Source organism: Bombina bombina, chromosome 8, assembly GCF_027579735.1.
Source record: "Bombina bombina isolate aBomBom1 chromosome 8, aBomBom1.pri, whole genome shotgun sequence".
Taxonomy (NCBI): Eukaryota; Metazoa; Chordata; class Amphibia; order Anura; family Bombinatoridae; genus Bombina; species Bombina bombina.
Genome location: NC_069506.1, coordinates 61806453 through 61826037, shown reverse-complemented (window position 1 = coordinate 61826037; position 19585 = coordinate 61806453). Strand labels below are relative to the sequence as shown.

At 36.9% G+C, this 19585-nt stretch overlaps 1 protein-coding gene across 1 annotated transcript; it reads left to right on the top strand.

The window, feature by feature from the left end:
* The first annotated feature begins 17103 nt into the window (after nt 1-17103).
* Nucleotides 17104-19159, top strand: LOC128637991 (transcription factor HES-2-like). The gene is made up of 4 exons (XM_053689875.1): nt 17104-17227; nt 17318-17413; nt 17631-17718; nt 18457-19159. The coding sequence occupies exons 1-4, from the start codon at nt 17138-17140 to the stop codon at nt 18756-18758; spliced, it is 576 nt and encodes a 191-aa protein (XP_053545850.1). The 5' UTR covers nt 17104-17137; the 3' UTR covers nt 18759-19159.
* The last annotated feature ends 426 nt before the right edge of the window (nt 19160-19585 follow it).

Here is a 19585-nt window from a genome sequence, read left to right as displayed (position 1 = left end):
TGACATTTAGACAATATTCATATTTACAGTACCAAACTGTGAAGATTTAGAGATTTTGTAACAAAGTAATATCGATAATGCATTATACTTTGCATCTCCAGTAGAATAGCAGATCTTCTGATCATCCACACCTGATCTACTGAACAAGTGCGAATCTTCATTCGAAATAATTTTGTCGACTTTCTAATTGTGTTTTTAATCTCCCATTTTGTTTGTGTTGTGTTATTTTAAAATGTAAAATAAAAGTTATATTTTAAACAATCACCCTTGCAAACCTCTAGACAATTATGTAATCTAATTGGTATTAGTCCAAGGGAGTGAGAAGTGCTATTTAGATAAATCTTTCAGTCAAATCTCTTATTTGACAAACCTGTACAGATAGGGGAGTGTATGAGGAGTGTAGAGGTACAGATAGGGGAGTGTATGAGGATTGTAGAGGTACAGATAGGGGAGTGTAGAGGTACAGATAGGGGAGTGTATGAGGATTGTAGAGGTACAGATAGGGGAGTGTATGAGGATTGTACAGATAGGGGAGTGTATGAGGATTGTACAGATAGGGGAGTGTATGAGGATTGTAGAGGTACAGATAGGGGAGTGTATGAGGAGTGTAGAGGTACAGATAGGGGAGTGTATGAGGAGTGTAGAGGTACAGATAGGGGAGTGTATGAGGAGTGTAGAGGTACAGATAGGGGAGTGTATGAGGAATGTAGAGGTACAGATAGGGAGTGTATGAGGAGTGTAGAGGTACAGATAGGGGAGTGTAGAGGTACAGATAGGGGAGTGTATGAGGAGTGTAGAGGTACAGATACAAGAATGTATGAGGAGTGTAGAGGTACAGATAGGGGAGTGTAGAGGTACAGATAGGGGAGTGTATGAGGAGTGTAGAGGTACAGATAGGGGAGTGTATGAGGAGTGTAGAGGTACAGATACGAGAATGTATGAGGAGTGTAGAGGTACAGATAGGGGAGTGTATGAGGAATGTAGAGGTACAGATAGGGGAGTGTATGAGGAATGTAGAGGTACAGATAGGGAGTGTATGAGGAGTGTAGAGGTACAGATAGGGGAGTGTATGAGGAGTGTAGAGGTACAGATACAAGAATGTATGAGGACTGTAGAGGTACAGATAGGGGAGTGTAGAGGTACAGATAGGGGAGTGTATGAGGAGTGTAGAGGTACAGATACGAGAGTGTATGAGGAGTGTAGAGGTACAGATAGGGGAGTGTATGAGGAGTGTAGAGGTACAGATAGGGGAGTGTATGAGGAATGTAGAGGTACAGATAGGGAGTGTATGAGGAGTGTAGAGGTACAGATAGGGGAGTGTATGAGGAGTGTAGAGGTACAGATAGGGGAGTGTATGAGGAGTGTAGAGGTACAGATAGGGAGTGTATGAGGAGTGTAGAGGTACAGATAGGGGAGTGTATGAGGAATGTAGAGGTACAGATAGGGAGTGTATGAGGAGTGTAGAGGTACAGATAGGGGAGTGTAGAGGTACAGATAGGGCAGTGTATGAGGAATGTAGAGGTACAGATAGGGAGTGTATGAGGAGTGTAGAGGTACTGATAGGGGAGTGTATGAGGAGTGTAGAGGTACTGATAGGGGAGTGTATGAGGAGTGTAGAGGTACAGATAGGGGAGTGTATGAGGAATGTAGAGGTACAGATAGGGAGTGTATGAGGAGTGTAGAGGTACAGATAGGGGAGTGTAGAGGTACAGATACAAGAATGTATGAGGACTGTAGAGGTACAGATAGGGGAGTGTAGAGGTACAGATAGGGGAGTGTATGAGGAGTGTAGAGGTACAGATAGGGGAGTGTATGAGGAGTGTAGAGGTACAGATAGGGCAGTGTATGAGGAATGTAGAGGTACAGATAGGGAGTGTATGAGGAGTGTAGAGGTACAGATAGGGGAGTGTATGAGGAATGTAGAGGTACAGATAGGGAGTGTATGAGGAGTGTAGAGGTACAGATAGGGGAGTGTAGAGGTACAGATAGGGGAGTGTATGAGGAGTGTAGAGGTACAGATACAAGAATGTATGAGGACTGTAGAGGTACAGATAGGGGAGTGTAGAGGTACAGATAGGGGAGTGTATGAGGAGTGTAGAGGTACAGATACGAGAGTGTATGAGGAGTGTAGAGGTACAGATAGGGGAGTGTATGAGGAGTGTAGAGGTACAGATACGAGAGTGTATGAGGAGTGTAGAGGTACAGATAGGGGAGTGCATTAGGAGTGTAGAGGTACAGATAGGCGAGTGTATGGGGAGTGTAGAGGTACTGATAGGGGAGTGTATGAGGAGTGTAGAGGTACTGATAGGGGAGTGTATGAGGAGTGTAGAGGTACAGATAGGGGAGTGTATGAGGAGTGTAGAGGTACAGATATGAGAGTGTATGAGGAGTGTAGAGGTACAGATAGGGGAGTGTAGAGGTACAGATAGGGGAGTGTATGAGGAGTGTAGAGGTACAGATAGGGGAGTGTATGAGGAGTGTAGAGGTACAGATAGGGGAGTGTATGAGGAATGTAGAGGTACAGATAGGGGAGTGTATGAGGAGTGTAGAGGTACAGATAGGGGAGTGTATGAGGAGTGTAGAGGTACAGATAGGGGAGTGTATGAGGATTGTAGAGGTACAGATAGGGGAGTGTATGAGGAGTGTAGAGGTACAGATAGGGGAGTGTATGAGGAGTGTAGAGGTACAGATAGGGGAGTGTATGAGGAGTGTAGAGGTACAGATAGGGGAGTGTATGAGGAGTGTAGAGGTACAGATAGGGGAGTGTATGAGGAGTGTAGAGGTACAGATAGGGGAGTGTATGAGGAGTGTAGAGGTACAGATAGGGGAGTGTATGAGGAGTGTAGAGGTACAGATAGGGGAGTGTATGAGGAGTGTAGAGGTACAGATAGGGGAGTGTATGAGGAGTGTAGAGGTACAGATAGGGCAGTGTATGAGGATGGCAGAGGTACAGATAGGGAGTGTATGAGGAGTGTATAGGTACAGATAGGGGAGTGTAGAGGTACAGATAGGGGAGTGTATGAGGAATGTAGAGGTACAGATAGGGGAGTGTATGAGGAGTGTAGAGGTACAGATAGGGGAGTGTATGAGGAATGTAGAGGTACAGATAGGGGAGTGTTTGAGGAATGTAGAGGTACAGATAGGGGAGTGTAGAGGTACAGATACAAGAATGTATGAGGAGTGTAGAGGTACAGATAGGGGAGTGTATGAGGAGTGTAGAGGTACAGATACGAGAGTGTATGAGGAGTGTAGAGGTACAGATAGGGGAGTGTATGAGGAGTGTAGAGGTACAGATAGGGGAGTGTATGAGGAGTGTAGAGGTACAGATAGGGGAGTGCAGAGGTACAGATAGGGGAGTGTATGAGGATTGTAGAGGTACAGATAGGGGAGTGTATGAGGATTGTAGAGGTACAGATAGGGGAGTGTAGAGGTACAGATAGGAGAATGTAGAGGTACAGATAGGGGAGTGTATGAGGAATGTAGAGGTACAGATAGGGGAGTGTATGAGGAATGTAGAGGTACAGATAGAGGAGTGTATGAGGAGTGCAGAGGTACACATAGGGGAGTGTATGAGGATGGCAGAGGTACAGATAGGGGAGTGCATGAGGATGGCAGAGGTACAGATAGGGGAGTGCATGAGGATGGCAGAGGTACAGATAGGGGAGTGCATGAGGATGGCAGAGGTACAGATAGGGGTGTGCATGAGGATGGCAGAGGTACAGATAGGGGAGTGCATTAGGATTGTAGAGGTACTGATAGGGGAGTGTATGAGGAGTGTAGAGGTACTGATAGGGGAGTGTATGAGGAGTGTAGAGGTACTGATAGGGGAGTGTATGAGGAGTGTAGAGGTACAGATAGGGGAGTGTATGAGGAGTGTAGAGGTACAGATAGGGGAGTGTATGAGGAGTGTAGAGGTACAGATAGGGGAGTGTATGAGGATTGTAGAGGTACAGATAGGGGAGTGTATGAGGAGTGCAGAGGTACAGATAGGGGAGTGTATGAGGATTGTAGAGGTACAGATAGGGGAGTGTATGAGGATTGTAGAGGTACAGATAGGGGAGTGTAGAGGTACAGATAGGAGAATGTAGAGGTACAGAAAGGGGAGTGTATGAGGAATGTAGAGGTACAGATAGGGGAGTGTATGAGGAATGTAGAGGTACAGATAGAGGAGTGTATGAGGAGTGCAGAGGTACAGATAGGGGAGTGTATGAGGATGGCAGAGGTACAGATAGGGGAGTGCATGAGGATGGCAGAGGTACAGATAGGGGAGTGCATGAGGATGGCAGAGGTACAGATAGGGGAGTGCATGAGGATGGCAGAGGTACAGATAGGGGAGTGCATGAGGATGGCAGAGGTACAGATAGGGGAGTGTATGAGGATTGTAGAGGTACAGATAGGCGAGTGTATGGGGAGTGTAGAGGTACTGATAGGGGAGTGTATGAGGAGTGTAGAGGTACTGATAGGGGAGTGTATGAGGAGTGTAGAGGTACTGATAGGGGAGTGTATGAGGAGTGTAGAGGTACAGATAGGGAGTGTATGAGGAGTGTAGAGGTACAGATAGGGGAGTGTATGAGGAGTGTAGAGGTACAGATAGGGGAGTGCATGAGGATTGTAGAGGTACAGATAGGGGAGTGTATGAGGATAATAGACTCACTGGGGACAGTAGACTGATGATGAAGTATGTACTGAAAACAGGTGAGTGACAGAGAAGTTATGAGGCAGATTGTCTGAGGATAGTAGAGGTGCTGTATATAGGATATGATAGCAGGTAACAGCGGTACCAATGATAACGGAGAGGATAACACAGAGGCACCTAGTATAGGGGAATGACAGAAGATAAAAGTGCTGAGAGCAAGTGAGTGGCAGAACAGCCATAAGTGCTGAGTGAGGATAACAGACCAGCTGAGGGCACAGAATAAGAAGTATATTTCTATGTAAGAGGGACAGAGAATATCTGAGCTCACAAGAACATGAGACTTGTGTACTAAACAGTTCAGGCGAAAGAGATGCAAATGACTGAGGTATAAAGAGAAGAGAACACGTGGGTAGTAACATTAGTGATACAGAGGAAGTGTATAACAGTTTTAAAGAAGAGTGGGCTGCAGAATCCCAGATCTGCCCAGTAGAGGAGACCTGCACAAAGCCAAGTCAGAAGTGAGTCCCAGGTGATTATAGATGTGCAGAAAACAGGAGATGAGCAAGGAAACAGATATGCAATGAATAAGAAAAAGGAAGAGTGACGTGGTGCAGATAATAACAAACCTACAGAGAATATGAGATGAATAAGAATAGAGGGGTAAAGGACAAGTGAGGGCAGAGGATAGAAACAAAAATGCACTGTACGAATTAAAACAGATTACATTGAATAGGATGTCTGACAAAAAAACAACATATCAATCAATTAACTATTCAGCATTTACATCCTACACCCAAATAAACCACTACACTCGCTGCATATACATCAAGCAATAGTAGCAACTTAAATCATAAATAGGAATTTGTCCTGTGATGTTTTCTATAGAAACACTTTTGAAAAACTCAGAGCTCAGAATACAATTTAGAACCAAAAGGGGAGTTAGCCAAATAGTATTGCAGATATGAATGGGTTAAATTAAAGCAATATATAGGCACAAACTGAAATGACAATAAGCCACATCTTAACCCTAATTGTCACTTATTTACAAACGCCCTTAATGTTTTATGTAGACTTTATGCAGATTACATGTCATATTTTTAAAACTAATTTAGAGTCAATAATGGAACGTACGTATATTGACAGATTTTAATGGAGGTAAAATATTACAAGTTTAAGACAATTGCTTATAGGGTTTCTTTACTAAGCCTTGAAATTATTGTAGAATATGAGCTACAGCCTTATAACTGTGATTCTACCTGGAGATGATGGATGAGGGTGATGGAGAGCTGGACATTGTAAGGAATGGGAGACAGGTAAATGAAGGTTGTCATAGCAACTTGCAAACACTGGGACATCTAAAATAAAGATTAAAAGGTCAGATCAGAAACCCAGCAAAGATCTGTAGAATATAGAAAGGGTTTATACCAGCAAACCTAAATAAACATGTAAATGCTAAATACTTACAAACCACTAAACAATACAAGACATACAAATTAAAATAATATCTGAATATGCAGTATGCTTACATATACCATTTGAAACATGCAAAGATTAGTTGCGCATAACCTAGGGTAGCTATACAGATGAATAAGATCTACAAATACCACTAAACATTAAGAGAAAACTAATGTGCAAATAATGACTGACCTGCTCATTCTAGACGATTTGCTGGGGCAGGAGAGCCACAATGATCAGGAGAACTGCACTGACCATCTGACCTGCAGCACTGGCTAAGCAGGGTTACCCCATCTGCTAAATAAGACGCGTGCATCTCTCGTGCCTCAACACCCCCCTCCCATATGAACCCACCCCCAACACTCTATAACATGTCTGGGATCGTTAAAATGTATCCCTATTCCCCTGGATGCTGATTTTACACATGTTCATAAATGTGTAGTAAAAATACAATAAAATTCTTAGCTTAATATGGCTATACTGCCAACCTTTAAATCCAGATCGTTCATTTTATACAACATATTCCAGCTTCATAGAATAGGTTAATTATATTTTCACATTTCTCAGTTTTTGGTGGGGTAATTGTACTATGTGGATTTGTTGCTGGACACCTTAATATTACAGACTACATAAGACAAATTGTATTCAAACACAGACACATTTGTTTATCATTAATAATTCACACTTGACAAACAAAAATAAAAAAAATACCTGAAAGTTGATATATTGGAATTTTGTGCCTAGAGACTGAGTTCTTAGAATTTTACAATGTATCAAACCTTGTTACCATAATTTACAAATATATGCATTACTATACGATTGCTACAATATATAACAAAATTAATAGTACACTTATTTAGTAGTGTGTGCGGACTGTGTGTGTGTATAATATATATGTGTTATATATATATATATATATATATATATATATATATATATATATATATATATATATATATATATATATATATATATATATATATGTGTGTGTATATAATGTGTGTGTATTATCCGTTGGTGGGGTAGCATTTACAACCCCCCACCCACCCCCATGGATTGTGGCATTCATTTAAGGTTGTAATCCCCATGGCACATCTCCTACTATTTGAAATATGGTACCTGATGTTCCAGTAGCTTGGGAAGCGAACATTCTAATTATATAGAAGATTATTATGCTTGCTTATCCTCCATCCAAATTATTTTCCATATAACCAATCTGGGGTGGAGTCGAGTACGTCTTAATGTATTTATCGTTTGTTTGTTTTTTTATGTTTTTTGGTTTTAACATGAACCAGATTAATCCAGTTTTTGGTATAGGGTTAAATTTAATCCATGTGTTGGTGAATGTATTAGTCATAGACAAAGACTCCTTTAAATGTAACAGTTTGGGTACATGAATGATGCCCTGACGCCAAACACTTGAAGATTGAGTTTATTTAAACAGAAACAGAGATGTATAGATAAAAGGTTTAACCTTCTGTAATGCCATAAATCAAATTCCAAATAAAAGCAGTTGTTATTGTCAGACAAGTTGTGTTTTCTCTATATAGAATCACAACTAACACATAATGTAACAAAATGTTGAGAATAAAGAGGGGACATGGATTAGGATAGACTTTATTTAGCAAGAAAGTAATTGATTATAGGGTTCTCAGCTACCAGTTTTTAGACTCTGCCCTGGTCCTGCTTCTAGTTTGTTTGTTTTTTTAATTACTTAAAAAACTCATAAAAAGCCAATCCTTAGTAAGATTATAACCTGTCATTACCCAATTCAGTGGCCCATGGAGTAATTCAGTCACTGTAACATTTTAGGATTTTAAAATATTGTCAAAATCCATGGTCCTAAATTGAAATATACTGTACAATTCAACGTACAAAATAAACAAAAAAACATCCCTATATGGACAAGTTCCCAAACTAAGCTGTACCCTAAAAGCTGTGAAACGTGTGATGGTGTCTATCTGCTGAACTAGACTATAAGAAGCATCTTTAATTACATTTTTTAAATATAAGAGTTACTCTAATAACGCTGAGTTATAAACAACCCTCACCCTAAGACATATACAATATATTGCCAGCATACCAGACTTTTAAAGCCCATCAACATTCTGATCAGTTTTTTTTACACACAAATTACTTGGGTTTTATCAGATACATAGATGAGTCAATAAACAAAGGGGGAAGACCATGGATATACATCATGCCACCTGGTATTTGTTCTTTAATCAACAACCCCCCTCCCAAAACAAAAGCCCCAATCAGTGTAGTTACCTGTCTATCTTCAGGATGATTTCAAAGGTGAAACCAAATGATAATTAGTTTTTACACCTTCGGATTATAAATGTGTTTTACAGAGACCATATGCAAATACTTTTTAGGGTGTCCCACGTTATGATGACGATTAAAGTTTATAAAAGACTCAAGTAAAATGGTGATCCTTTTATATAGAATACATGTTATATTTATTAAGAGAGATTCTTGTTAATACACCACTGCAAGATATGTGCACTATATATCACCCATACTGTGATGCACATCAGTTCATATAGGAACCTGATCCCAGATTACTAACTACACAAATCATAAATGCTCACCTGCAGATAGGTTTCTTTGTATTGCTGATCTGGATATTAACTGACCAAATATAATCTTCTGGTATACTGGGGATACTCACTATTGACAGGTAATGAATGACCTGTTTCAGTGATAGTATCGCAGTGAGTCGCAGGATGAGGTTGGAGGTAAGGATGTTGCTTGCTGAAGGATAAAGGGTTGGTAACAGAGCTTGGGGTTCAGGCTTCTTCAGTGTGTACATCTATAGTGCTTATTCAGTGGATACAGCTCAGAAGACACCGCGTGGGATTTGTACAATATGTGCATTCGCTATGATTGTGCTTAAAGGGAGAGTGTACTGAAAATTGCTTTCCCTTAACGCAGGGGTGTCCAAACTTAACGTGTTTCCAAATTATGACTTGCTAAACCAGCAGCATAATATAAAATGGATGAGAATGCTTCTTTAGGTTTATTTTTGTATATATAAAAGCTGTTTTGTCTTTGAAATCACAACCCATCAAAATGTGTTGAGCTTGCAGGGAAATCATATATCCTTATTTTGTCCCGTTTTGTACACACACACATGCTTCTTGATATTATCTCTATCTGTAAACCAAAGCCCAATACTTTGAAATTGAACATTAATATTGTTACTTATCTCTCCTACCTCCTACTGGGAGTGTAATTTCTTCTCCTAGCTACATTTTCACAGCTTTTCTATAAGCCTAATTTTAAGTGTAAAAACTTTAAGTATAAGCAAAATCACCTATTTCAAATGCCCAATAAAGGTAAATTAGTTATTCGTAAAAAAATATCTAATACACTCCAGCAGGTAAAATGGATAATTGGGAACAAATTTAAGGCGACAAAATGTAGGGTATGCTGTCCCTTTAAGGAAATTAGTGAAAATTGGGTGTATTATCTGGCTCATAAATTCACTTTATTTGTGGAGTGTTTGTAAAAGTGTTGGTGTAGAATTTGGACTTAGAAAAGAGTACAGAGGAGTTGCAAATACATTGCTGGGCTATTACGCACCTGTAGATTCAGAATTGAGCACACACTTGTGATGTTTTTAAATAAAATGTGGTTAGTGGCCTCTATGTGCTGACTCAGGGGGGTGCAAATGGAATGGAGGTGTAATGTGATCAGGGGTCTGAGTCTAGGGGTATTAGCAGCACTAGGACTGTACAATATGAGAATCCTGGCTAAGGGCTTCAGGATGAGATCCTGCCTATAAGACGCGCAGGGACCCTAGAGCGCACAGTACCAGGGGCTCTACAAGCAGATAATGATGGCTGTAACTAGCAGCGCGTGCTTCTGCGGCTCGTGCCTTTATGGCATCGCGTGTCTCTTGGTCCCACTGTCTGCTCCTCTCTGTGCTCAGTATGATGACAATTATCTGACTTCTGTAATACTCTCCATGGTGCTGAAAACCTATTCAGTGATCCTGAAAACATTCACTATTTTGGGAAATAAATCTAAGTATAGTATGCTGATCTCATGGTGTGCCAAATCACAACACTTCAGGGATATAGCCTATCTGATAAGAATATTAGGAATTGTAAAATGGAATAGTGCTTAAAGTGTTCTGAATACTGGGATAACTTGAGTGTAGCTATGCTGAAATATTTATTCTTTTAGAACATTATGTGCTGCAATAATAAATAGGAAAACAATTTATGCTAGGACCAAAATTAGCAAAATATATCATGTATACCCTATACTGAAAGAGACAGCTAGTGTAAAATTGTTTTGCCTTGAATATGTTTGCAATGAGTTGTTATACCAGCTGATCATTTAGCTTTATTTTTGTATATGAAATGTCATTTGCTAACTGAAAAACAACCTAATCAAATGTGTTAGGCTTGAACGGAGAACGGACTTATCTCATATAAATAGCTTATCTCTGTATATATAACATAGTACTTATCTTATCTCTCACTGTATACTAAAACGTTTTGTTTTACATATCGTTTCTATAACCAGTACCTATATATTTCAGTATAATTAGATACAACAGTAGAACACATCTATGTCAAATGACAAAATAAAGTTTTGTGTAATGGCAAGATATGTACTTACTTGTATGTGATACTTCAAGGTTTTCACCAGCTGCTTTTCTTAAAAGCAGAATCTGAAAGAAGAGACATTGTTATTCAATGTTTACCATCGTTTGTATTAAAGACTGATGTATGTAAAATTATTTTTAATTTAAAAAATGGATTTGACCCTCCTCCCTGCAGATGTTGCACACAGATTGGCAAATCTATATATAAAAATAAATGTTCTGACTTTTAAATACACACTATGGTAAAATGCTTTTTATTATAACTGTTAAAGGAAATCAAATTACTTATCCAATATCCATTATAAAGATAAAGGTTCCCTCCATTAGATCACATCCATAAAGCCCCACCCCCACCCCACACACACACAAAAAATATTCATAAATATATAGTTGCATAGAACTCATTGTCACTTATAAACAGATGGATACCCAAGCCAAATTTGTTTGTTCAAACAAAGAAAATCAAAGAGAACACCGTATATAATAAAGAGCTGATTCTGAAGCTTGGGAACAGGAGGAACTGAGAGGCTCCTCAAAGGGGGGATGGAGGAGGGGGCATCTGGAGTGGGGGGGGGGGGGACGTGAAGTGTGTAAGGCGCGTGCTCCCAACTCCAGGAACTGCTCATTTTCCTTCTATGACCCCCAAATACAGATTTACAATATTTTAAACCATATTGATTGGAAAACATATCCATTTATTAAATAGCTATTATTTTCAGGATTTACATTGTATGTCCATATATTCTGCAGTCATAAGGTTGTGAGATGTGGATATGACCTCATGTTACTGGTCTCACTATCTCCACTATCATAGTATTCTAATTTAGCATACAATTTTACATTTGCCAAACACAAACATGCTTCAAAAAAGTGAGTTTTTACCGAAACTGAATACCAATCCCCAGTGTATTCACAATGTCCCCATGATCTAAATTGGGAATGTGTATATTTTTTAATCACATGCCTTTATTAGAGCTGTATCACTTCCACCTCCCTCTGTGAGTGTAATTTCTTCTCCTGGTTGTGTTTGCATAGTTTCTCAATAGCCTATACCTAGGTATAGAAACTTTCAGTATAGGTATGGATACTACAGGTTAAATCAGACTTTAAATTTACATTTCAAATAGCTAAGGAGCTGTTTGTAAACAATTTAATACACTCCAGCAGGTACAAAGGATAATTTGGTACAAATTTAAGGAGATAACATTTTTGTGTAAACTGTCCCTGTAATATATAATGGTTTTCAACTTTTAGTGATTTCTGAACTGCATGACCCACTAAATAATATTTGTGTAATGACAGGCTGAAACAATGCTAAACAGTATACAAATATATTTATAAACATTATTTTACAGCTTGTTAATGTGCACTCATTATTGTTTGTGTAACCATGAAAGCAATACATTTTCCAAATTTCGTGTTTTATTGCTCTTTTAAGTCTATAACAAATACTCAGTTCTGTTTTTCTCAGTCTTCGGTCACAGTAAGGTTTTTTTTTTTGTATATTTCAATATTGCCAAAAATCCAGGAACCTCAAAAGCAGCCCTAAATAATACTCTTTACTATCCCAAGAGAAGACCTTACATTGATTTAGTAAACTGTGACACAAATGTACTCAGACTAAATGTGTCAAAATGTATTTAAAATGTACTACAATTTAAAACAATGTATTGCAAATGAAATAAGGTAAATAAAAGATTTGCCCGGGATCATGTTTACCAGTTCGCCTCTACATTCTAACATTGGCTTTGTCTAGTGAGCTAGTTTTTACTGAATACAATTCCTGGATGTTAAATGAATGGGACAATTTTGCTCTTTATTAAATGCACTTCCAGCTACACAAATTTTAGACAATGAATACACATCACACCACATTCTGATTGATTTATTGTGTTTTAATTAGACTCAAAACACTCAAGGAAAGGTAGCATCACATACACATCAAAGTTGAAACCAAAGTGATAGCACAATGGCAAGGCTGTGATATCTGTAATCCCAAAATGTAAAAATTAGTTATCAGTAAACATAAGTGATGGAATTTATAGTATATTTTGATGCTAATGGTATAGATAGATATACACTCACCCCTGTATTATAACAGGGTGTATAGAATAAAGCATCATATGATAGATATGTAATAATCCTCAATACATCCCTTTATTGAGAAACTAGATTTTAAGGAAGAGAATCTCAAAAATGCAAATTTGCTACATTTTCTAATGAAATCAGTTTGCAGTTCTTGCATAGTACGACTATTACACCACCCAGCTATGTGAATGCAGGATAACCATATTACAATTCTACATTTTAAAAAGAACCTGTTCATAATAAGAATATGACGGGGCTAGTGGTAAAAATACACAAATCATAAATACTCACCTTTTTAATATTGGAATCACGGATCTGGATAAGCATTGTCTATAACAATTATCTACAGGGGATACTTTTTTTTTATACAGATGTTTGCTCTGTTTGGGGTCCAATCAATCAAAGGGGAGCAGAGAAAATGGGGTAAGTTCGTGCTAGATTAGGACATTTTTACATGGAAAAAAGGATGTGTAGTTTACAATATCTGCACACTGTAGGATACTGGTGGGGGAATTTGCACCACCAAAGGTGTACGACGGTATGCTTTCTCATAAACAAATGCTATTAGATGACTGTTGAGAATTTGAGCTCATTAATTCAGTTTTATGGCTGTTTATTTTTTTGAGGGGTTGCGATTCTAAATTGAAAGAGGACGAAGAGCTTAAATGGAAAATGATACAAGGGTCATTCGATATAAGGTCCTAAAAGACATGAGGTGCTTTTGTATTCAGAATTGAGGAATTAACACTTTTTTTATATATATAAAGACAAATTAGATATAGCCTATGGTTCCTGGATGCAATAAGGGGTATCATTTAGAGCATTCATGTTGAACGATCTAGAATTGTCAGAGTAAGCCCTGGAATACGCGCAGCATTCTGTATCCTAGAGATGCAGGGAAAGCTCCTGGCAACAGGGATGCAGGCTGCTCGGGTACCAGTTAATGATAACTGGCTGCTACTTAGCGGCGCGTGCTGCTGTGGCTCGTGCCTCTGTGCAACGCGTGCATCACCCTCAGTATGCACAGAAATGTATAGGTGCTGGGTCTATACAAAATGATACTGAAATATTCAGGGTTTCAAGTCTTATAAACTTGAAATATTTATATGCTAAGAATATTGTGTGCAAATTGTGCCATACATGTTATAGTAAATATACTAAGATTTAAATATGTTTGATATTATCTGCATGATGTAAATAGCTCCTGTGAGATAATGCTGGTATATATATATATATATATATATATATATATATATATATATATATATATATATATAATAAACTAGGGAATTCATGCTGGAACTAGAGTGCATGAACACTATGCAGATAGCATTCCATGAACAATTATGTGAGAATAAAAATATATTTTTTGAGGATATTTACTTACTATTATATGGACGATTTCATCTGCAATCCTGTATACATGCTGGATCTGGAAAGAAAAGAGACATCGGTGATATTGGATATATATTTACCAGGGATGTTATTCATGTAGCTAAATTAGTTGCTGCACAATCACTAAAATGTTTCTTGCAGTTGCTGTAGAAATAAACGATTCTGATAGAAAACAAAAATTATACAAATACAATAAAATACACATTATGGGTTTTAAAGCCATATACAACATCATTTCTCTCAAACCACAGAGATACTGAGGAACCTTTGTGATAAGGTTTCCCTCCAATCGTTTGAATCCTGTACCCCTCCCCCATCAAAGGTTGATAAATATATATAGTAGCAGACATCTCTTTGTTCCATTTAAACAGATGGGGTACCCACGCTAAAATGTGTTTATTTAAACAAAAGAAATCAAGCTAAAAACCCAGATATAATAAAACAAATGTGGGTTTTGAAGCTTGGGAACAGGAGGTAAGGAAGGAGGAGCTGGGGAATGAAAGGGTGGGGGGTGAAGAATGGGGAGGGTGGGAAGTGTGTCAGACGCGTGCTGCCAGCTAGCACGCTTCATTCTTACACTGACTACTATTTCCATTCTCCAAAACAGTTTTACATGTTCTAAAACAGGCATCAAATAATTCAAATTTATATTAGATCTAAAAAAAAAACAGTCTTATGATTCTACAATTTCTGCATGATTTTAAAGTTAATGCACTGATCTGGAGAAACATGAACAATATTAGTAATATTTCAACATTTTCCATAACACTGTATATATGTGTGTATATGTATGTGTGTGTGTGTGTATATATATGTATATATATATATATATATGTATATATATATATATATATATATATATATATATACATACATACATGTTGCTTAAATATTAAGTTACAATATCTGCATATATATGTATTATTATAGGCAAACTAATTTATTTTCCTATTGCATTGCCAGTATCTCCAATGATTTTCAAACCCGGATCTATTCGTTTAATTAAATATATACAAGTGAAATGCCACCAACATTTTGCTATCTTTGTGTATGAAATTGGCATCTAGATAGTAGCTGTAGTTATGTAGCATTTTTGAAGAGTTTTTGGAATTAACCAATATATCAAAGGTTAATTTGGGGTCCTGGACTCCTGGAAAATATTTTCTTAAGCCCAAAAAGGATATATGGATGTATCTGTTTGGTTACCAATAAAATAAACAAAACAAACACCTAATATGTGTCAGAATATGGATCCAGCATGTTCAATATACCAGTTAGGGTTTAAAATTGTGAATTATAATGAGATGTTCTCTTTGGTTTGAGTGTTTATCCAACAGGTGATGAATTTATGGGCTACAGGGGTTAATGTAGTTTGTGATGCGGTTTTAGCTTCTAATATACAGTTGTTATGGGCTCCAAATAATCCCAAACAAAGACAAATCTTTAATCATGAATTTAATCCATTGGCTACTGATGAGGATTTCAACCTATTACTTTGTAATGCGTTGCAGTCTTCTTTGGCAGCTAGTGGGTTAATATCATCCTCATCCTTAACTGACAAACTAAAAAGCACTTCTCACAGCTGCCAGACACTTTGTTACCAAAATAGATTATTTAAAGGTTATTCCATAGCTGTTTGTGTTATACACAGATGGGGGACCCAAGCCAATATTTGTTAACTTATTCAAATCCCAACTGAAAATTCAAACCTATCATAAAAAAGAGGGGGTCAAATATGGAAACTAAAGTGATTGGACACAGGGGGTGGGTGGGATAGAGATCCATCTGTGTTTGGTTATGGGAATGTCCTTAATTGGTCAGGCTTTTGGATTTCTATCCAATCAGAACCCTGGAAAGTGTCCCCAGACCATAGCTGGGATATTAAGGAAAACAGGTGCTTGAGAGACGCATGTAACAGGTTATCAGGCATTATGTGAATAATAAACACAAGCTTTGCATTTATAGATGAGACAGCTGCTCTTAGTTTTATGGTTTTTTTGTCGTTTGTTTTTTGCTTTAGTGCATAATTGGTTTAAATATCTATATCTGCAAATAAATACATCCATTATTATGAATACAACAATTTAAAACAATTTAGCAAATCAAATGTTATAAAATTCTTATTCTTAATATTATTATTCTGTGACTCTAAGTCTACACTTTGCACCTGTTGCTTCCATAAGCCATGAATTTGTGTTGGATATGATTAGATTTGATCAATGTATTATCTAGTGCTTTTACCTATGCAGATGTTTAAATGGCTTGGCTTGGAGGTAAATCCTAATACTAATCTAATGTGTGAACATTTAAATCTATTAAGATTTCTATCAAGTAAAACATTAAATATAGTAATTAACTCATTCTTTACTTCATACCAATCTCATGTTTAAATGGATATAAAGTGTAGCAAAAGTTACAAATATACACATGCAATTCTCACCCCATATATAGACTTTACAAGGACAATAAACAAAATGCTGTTTATAAAGTGATACTACAGAAACCATTTAAAGTATCTTTCTACTGCATTTGACATATTTGTCTAAAATAAACTATTAGTTGATTAAACAGTTAATACACTGTTTGTCAATACAGTTTTTGTTTGATTTTGTACTTTGCATATAGGTAGCAAAACAAAACTAAAAGATTCATAGAGAATGCTATTCATGTTTATGAATGTATTTAATAGTTTTGTTTGTGTATTAGATCATTTTTGCATACAAGTGTGAGGCGGATACCTGTACTGAGCAGATGGCTGTGATACTGAATTCTCAGGGAGGGAGGGGGGTGTGTTCCCCAGAGGGGCTTTGTGAGTCTCTTGTTGGTGCTTGGGGGAGGAGCCAGAGCAGAGTTTCTCTATAAATAAGGAGCCCAGAGGCTTAGCTGGATCATTACACTACCTCTAGCTAGGAGTCACTTCTGACTGTCTGACTATTACAGCCATGGCTCCCAGCCTTACTATATCTGAAACAAGCTACTCACACAAACCTGTGAGCTCAAAAAGAAACAAAGAGGCCAGTGAACTGAGAAAGGTAAGTACATAGCAAGTGTAAAACTCAATGATCTGTTGGAGCTGGGTATATTCATGTCAGGAGTACTTATCTATCATTTTATTATTTCAGACTCTAAAACCTCTGATGGAGAAACGCAGAAGAGCTCGTATTAATGAAAGTCTAAATCAACTGAAAACCCTCATCCTGCCTCTCATTGGAAAAGATGTAAGTATCAATAATGTGACAATATTATATTTGTACTGGCGTCAATTTGCAACTATAATTGGAATATTTAATTCAATATCTGACTTTCTATTCGATACAATTAATGGATACATTAACCATTATTAAGTGATTACTATTTATAGTCATAACTAAAAGGGGTGGCATGATTATAAAGGAATATGATGACTTATGTTATTTATTATTATTTTTTGTCCAGACTTCCAGATATTCCAAACTCGAAAAAGCAGACATCCTTGAAATGACTGTGAGGTTCCTGAGAGATATCCCTCCAGTGCAGACACAAAGTAAGTACATTTCCATTATTTAAATCTGTAACTGACAAATCATTTAAGTTTAGAACATTTGTTTTTTATGTTAAATGAATTTAAGTAAAACTAAAAAAATTAAATTAAATTAGACCCAATCCATAAACCTATATCATGTGTAGGTATCTTTAGTATAGTCTTCCCCATTTCAAAGACGCTCGAATACTGGAACGATGTGTCCTGTATCAGCTATCATTTGGGAAAATAAAATATATTATACCTATTAGGAATATGTTCTTTTACAACTTGAAAATCATGAGTCAATCTCCTGCTGCTGTACTCCAGAAATAAGATATGCAGTAAAATCTGATATAGATATATATATATATATATATATATATATATATATATATATATATATATATATATATATGTTTACTGTGTGTGTTTGTGTGTGTGTGTGTGTGTGTGTGTGTATATGTATGTATATATATATTGTATGTGTGTGTGTATGTATGTATGTATGTATATATATATATATATATATATATATATATATATATATATATATATATATATATATATATATATATATATATATATATATATATATATATATGCTGTGTGTATGTATATATTTGATTTTTTTTATAGGTAGGGATATTAGACCCACCTTTTTGGACCATTTTTATATAAAATGTTTAAGAATAAAACCATGTATTTTGTTGCAGAATTATCTGTACGTGTAATGTAACAAGTGTGATTCTCTCTTTATAGACTCTGCAGACAGCTATAGAGAAGGATACAGAGCTTGTATTGACAGACTCAGCACAATTCTCGACAAAACAAAGATGATGAATGGGGAGACCTGCAGTCGACTTCTGGGACACTTACAGAATAGTCCAGATCTTTGTTGCCAAGACTGCTCCAGATCACCCAGCCCCAAACTACACAGCCCTAGGATAGTGGTACATTTTAACCCAAGAGGCTCTGTGGGTTCAGCATCTCAGAACCAACAGCCTAACAGACCTGCCCCAAGTCTGCCATCCCCCAGCCAAGTCATCTGGAGACCCTGGTGAACCATAATATCCTCAAGAATAGACTGTCCACCAAATCTATTTAAATCTATTTTTATTAATGTATTTAAAAACATTTATGTTAAGCACAATATGCAATTACAACACTTATAAACCTCACATTGCTGCAAGGAAATTAGTACTTTTTAACAAGTTGTTTAATAATTTAGTCCTGATAGGGGATTGAATGGATTGGGGTACACATTTTATTATGAACCCTGGTAAACCCAAAGGGTTGTATTTAGTATGCGGTTTGCATTCTTTGTTTAGATATAACAGGGGGCATGTGCAAATTAATCTTTGTAAATAACTACTGTTGTGTTTGCACTGCAAGCACTTTTTTGTTTACATTTTTTATATAAATATTTATTTTTTTATAAATAAACACGTCTTTAAAAATTTAATTGTCTCTGTTTATCAATGTATATGTTATAGTCCAATTAAGCTTCGAATCCTGAAAGGAACATAAAACTCAAATTTTTTAGTTATTGATTCAGATAGAGCATACGATTTTAAACATCTTTCCAATTTACTTCTATTGTCAAATATACCTCTTATCATTGGTTTACTGATGTGCTCAGCTAGCACTGAGTATGGGATATTGCTCCTTTAATAAAGGATACACAAAGAATGAAGGAAATGAATCATATAAGTCATTTGGCCATTTGTTTAAAATTGTATGCTCCATTTGAATCATGAAAGAAAAAAAAATGTGTTTCAGGTCCCTTTAAGGGCATGATGGAGTTAATAATGTGCAATATGCAAATCCTTATTTATATTTAAATATGCAAATCTGAAAAGTTCAAGTGTTTAAATGCAAAAATGGAATT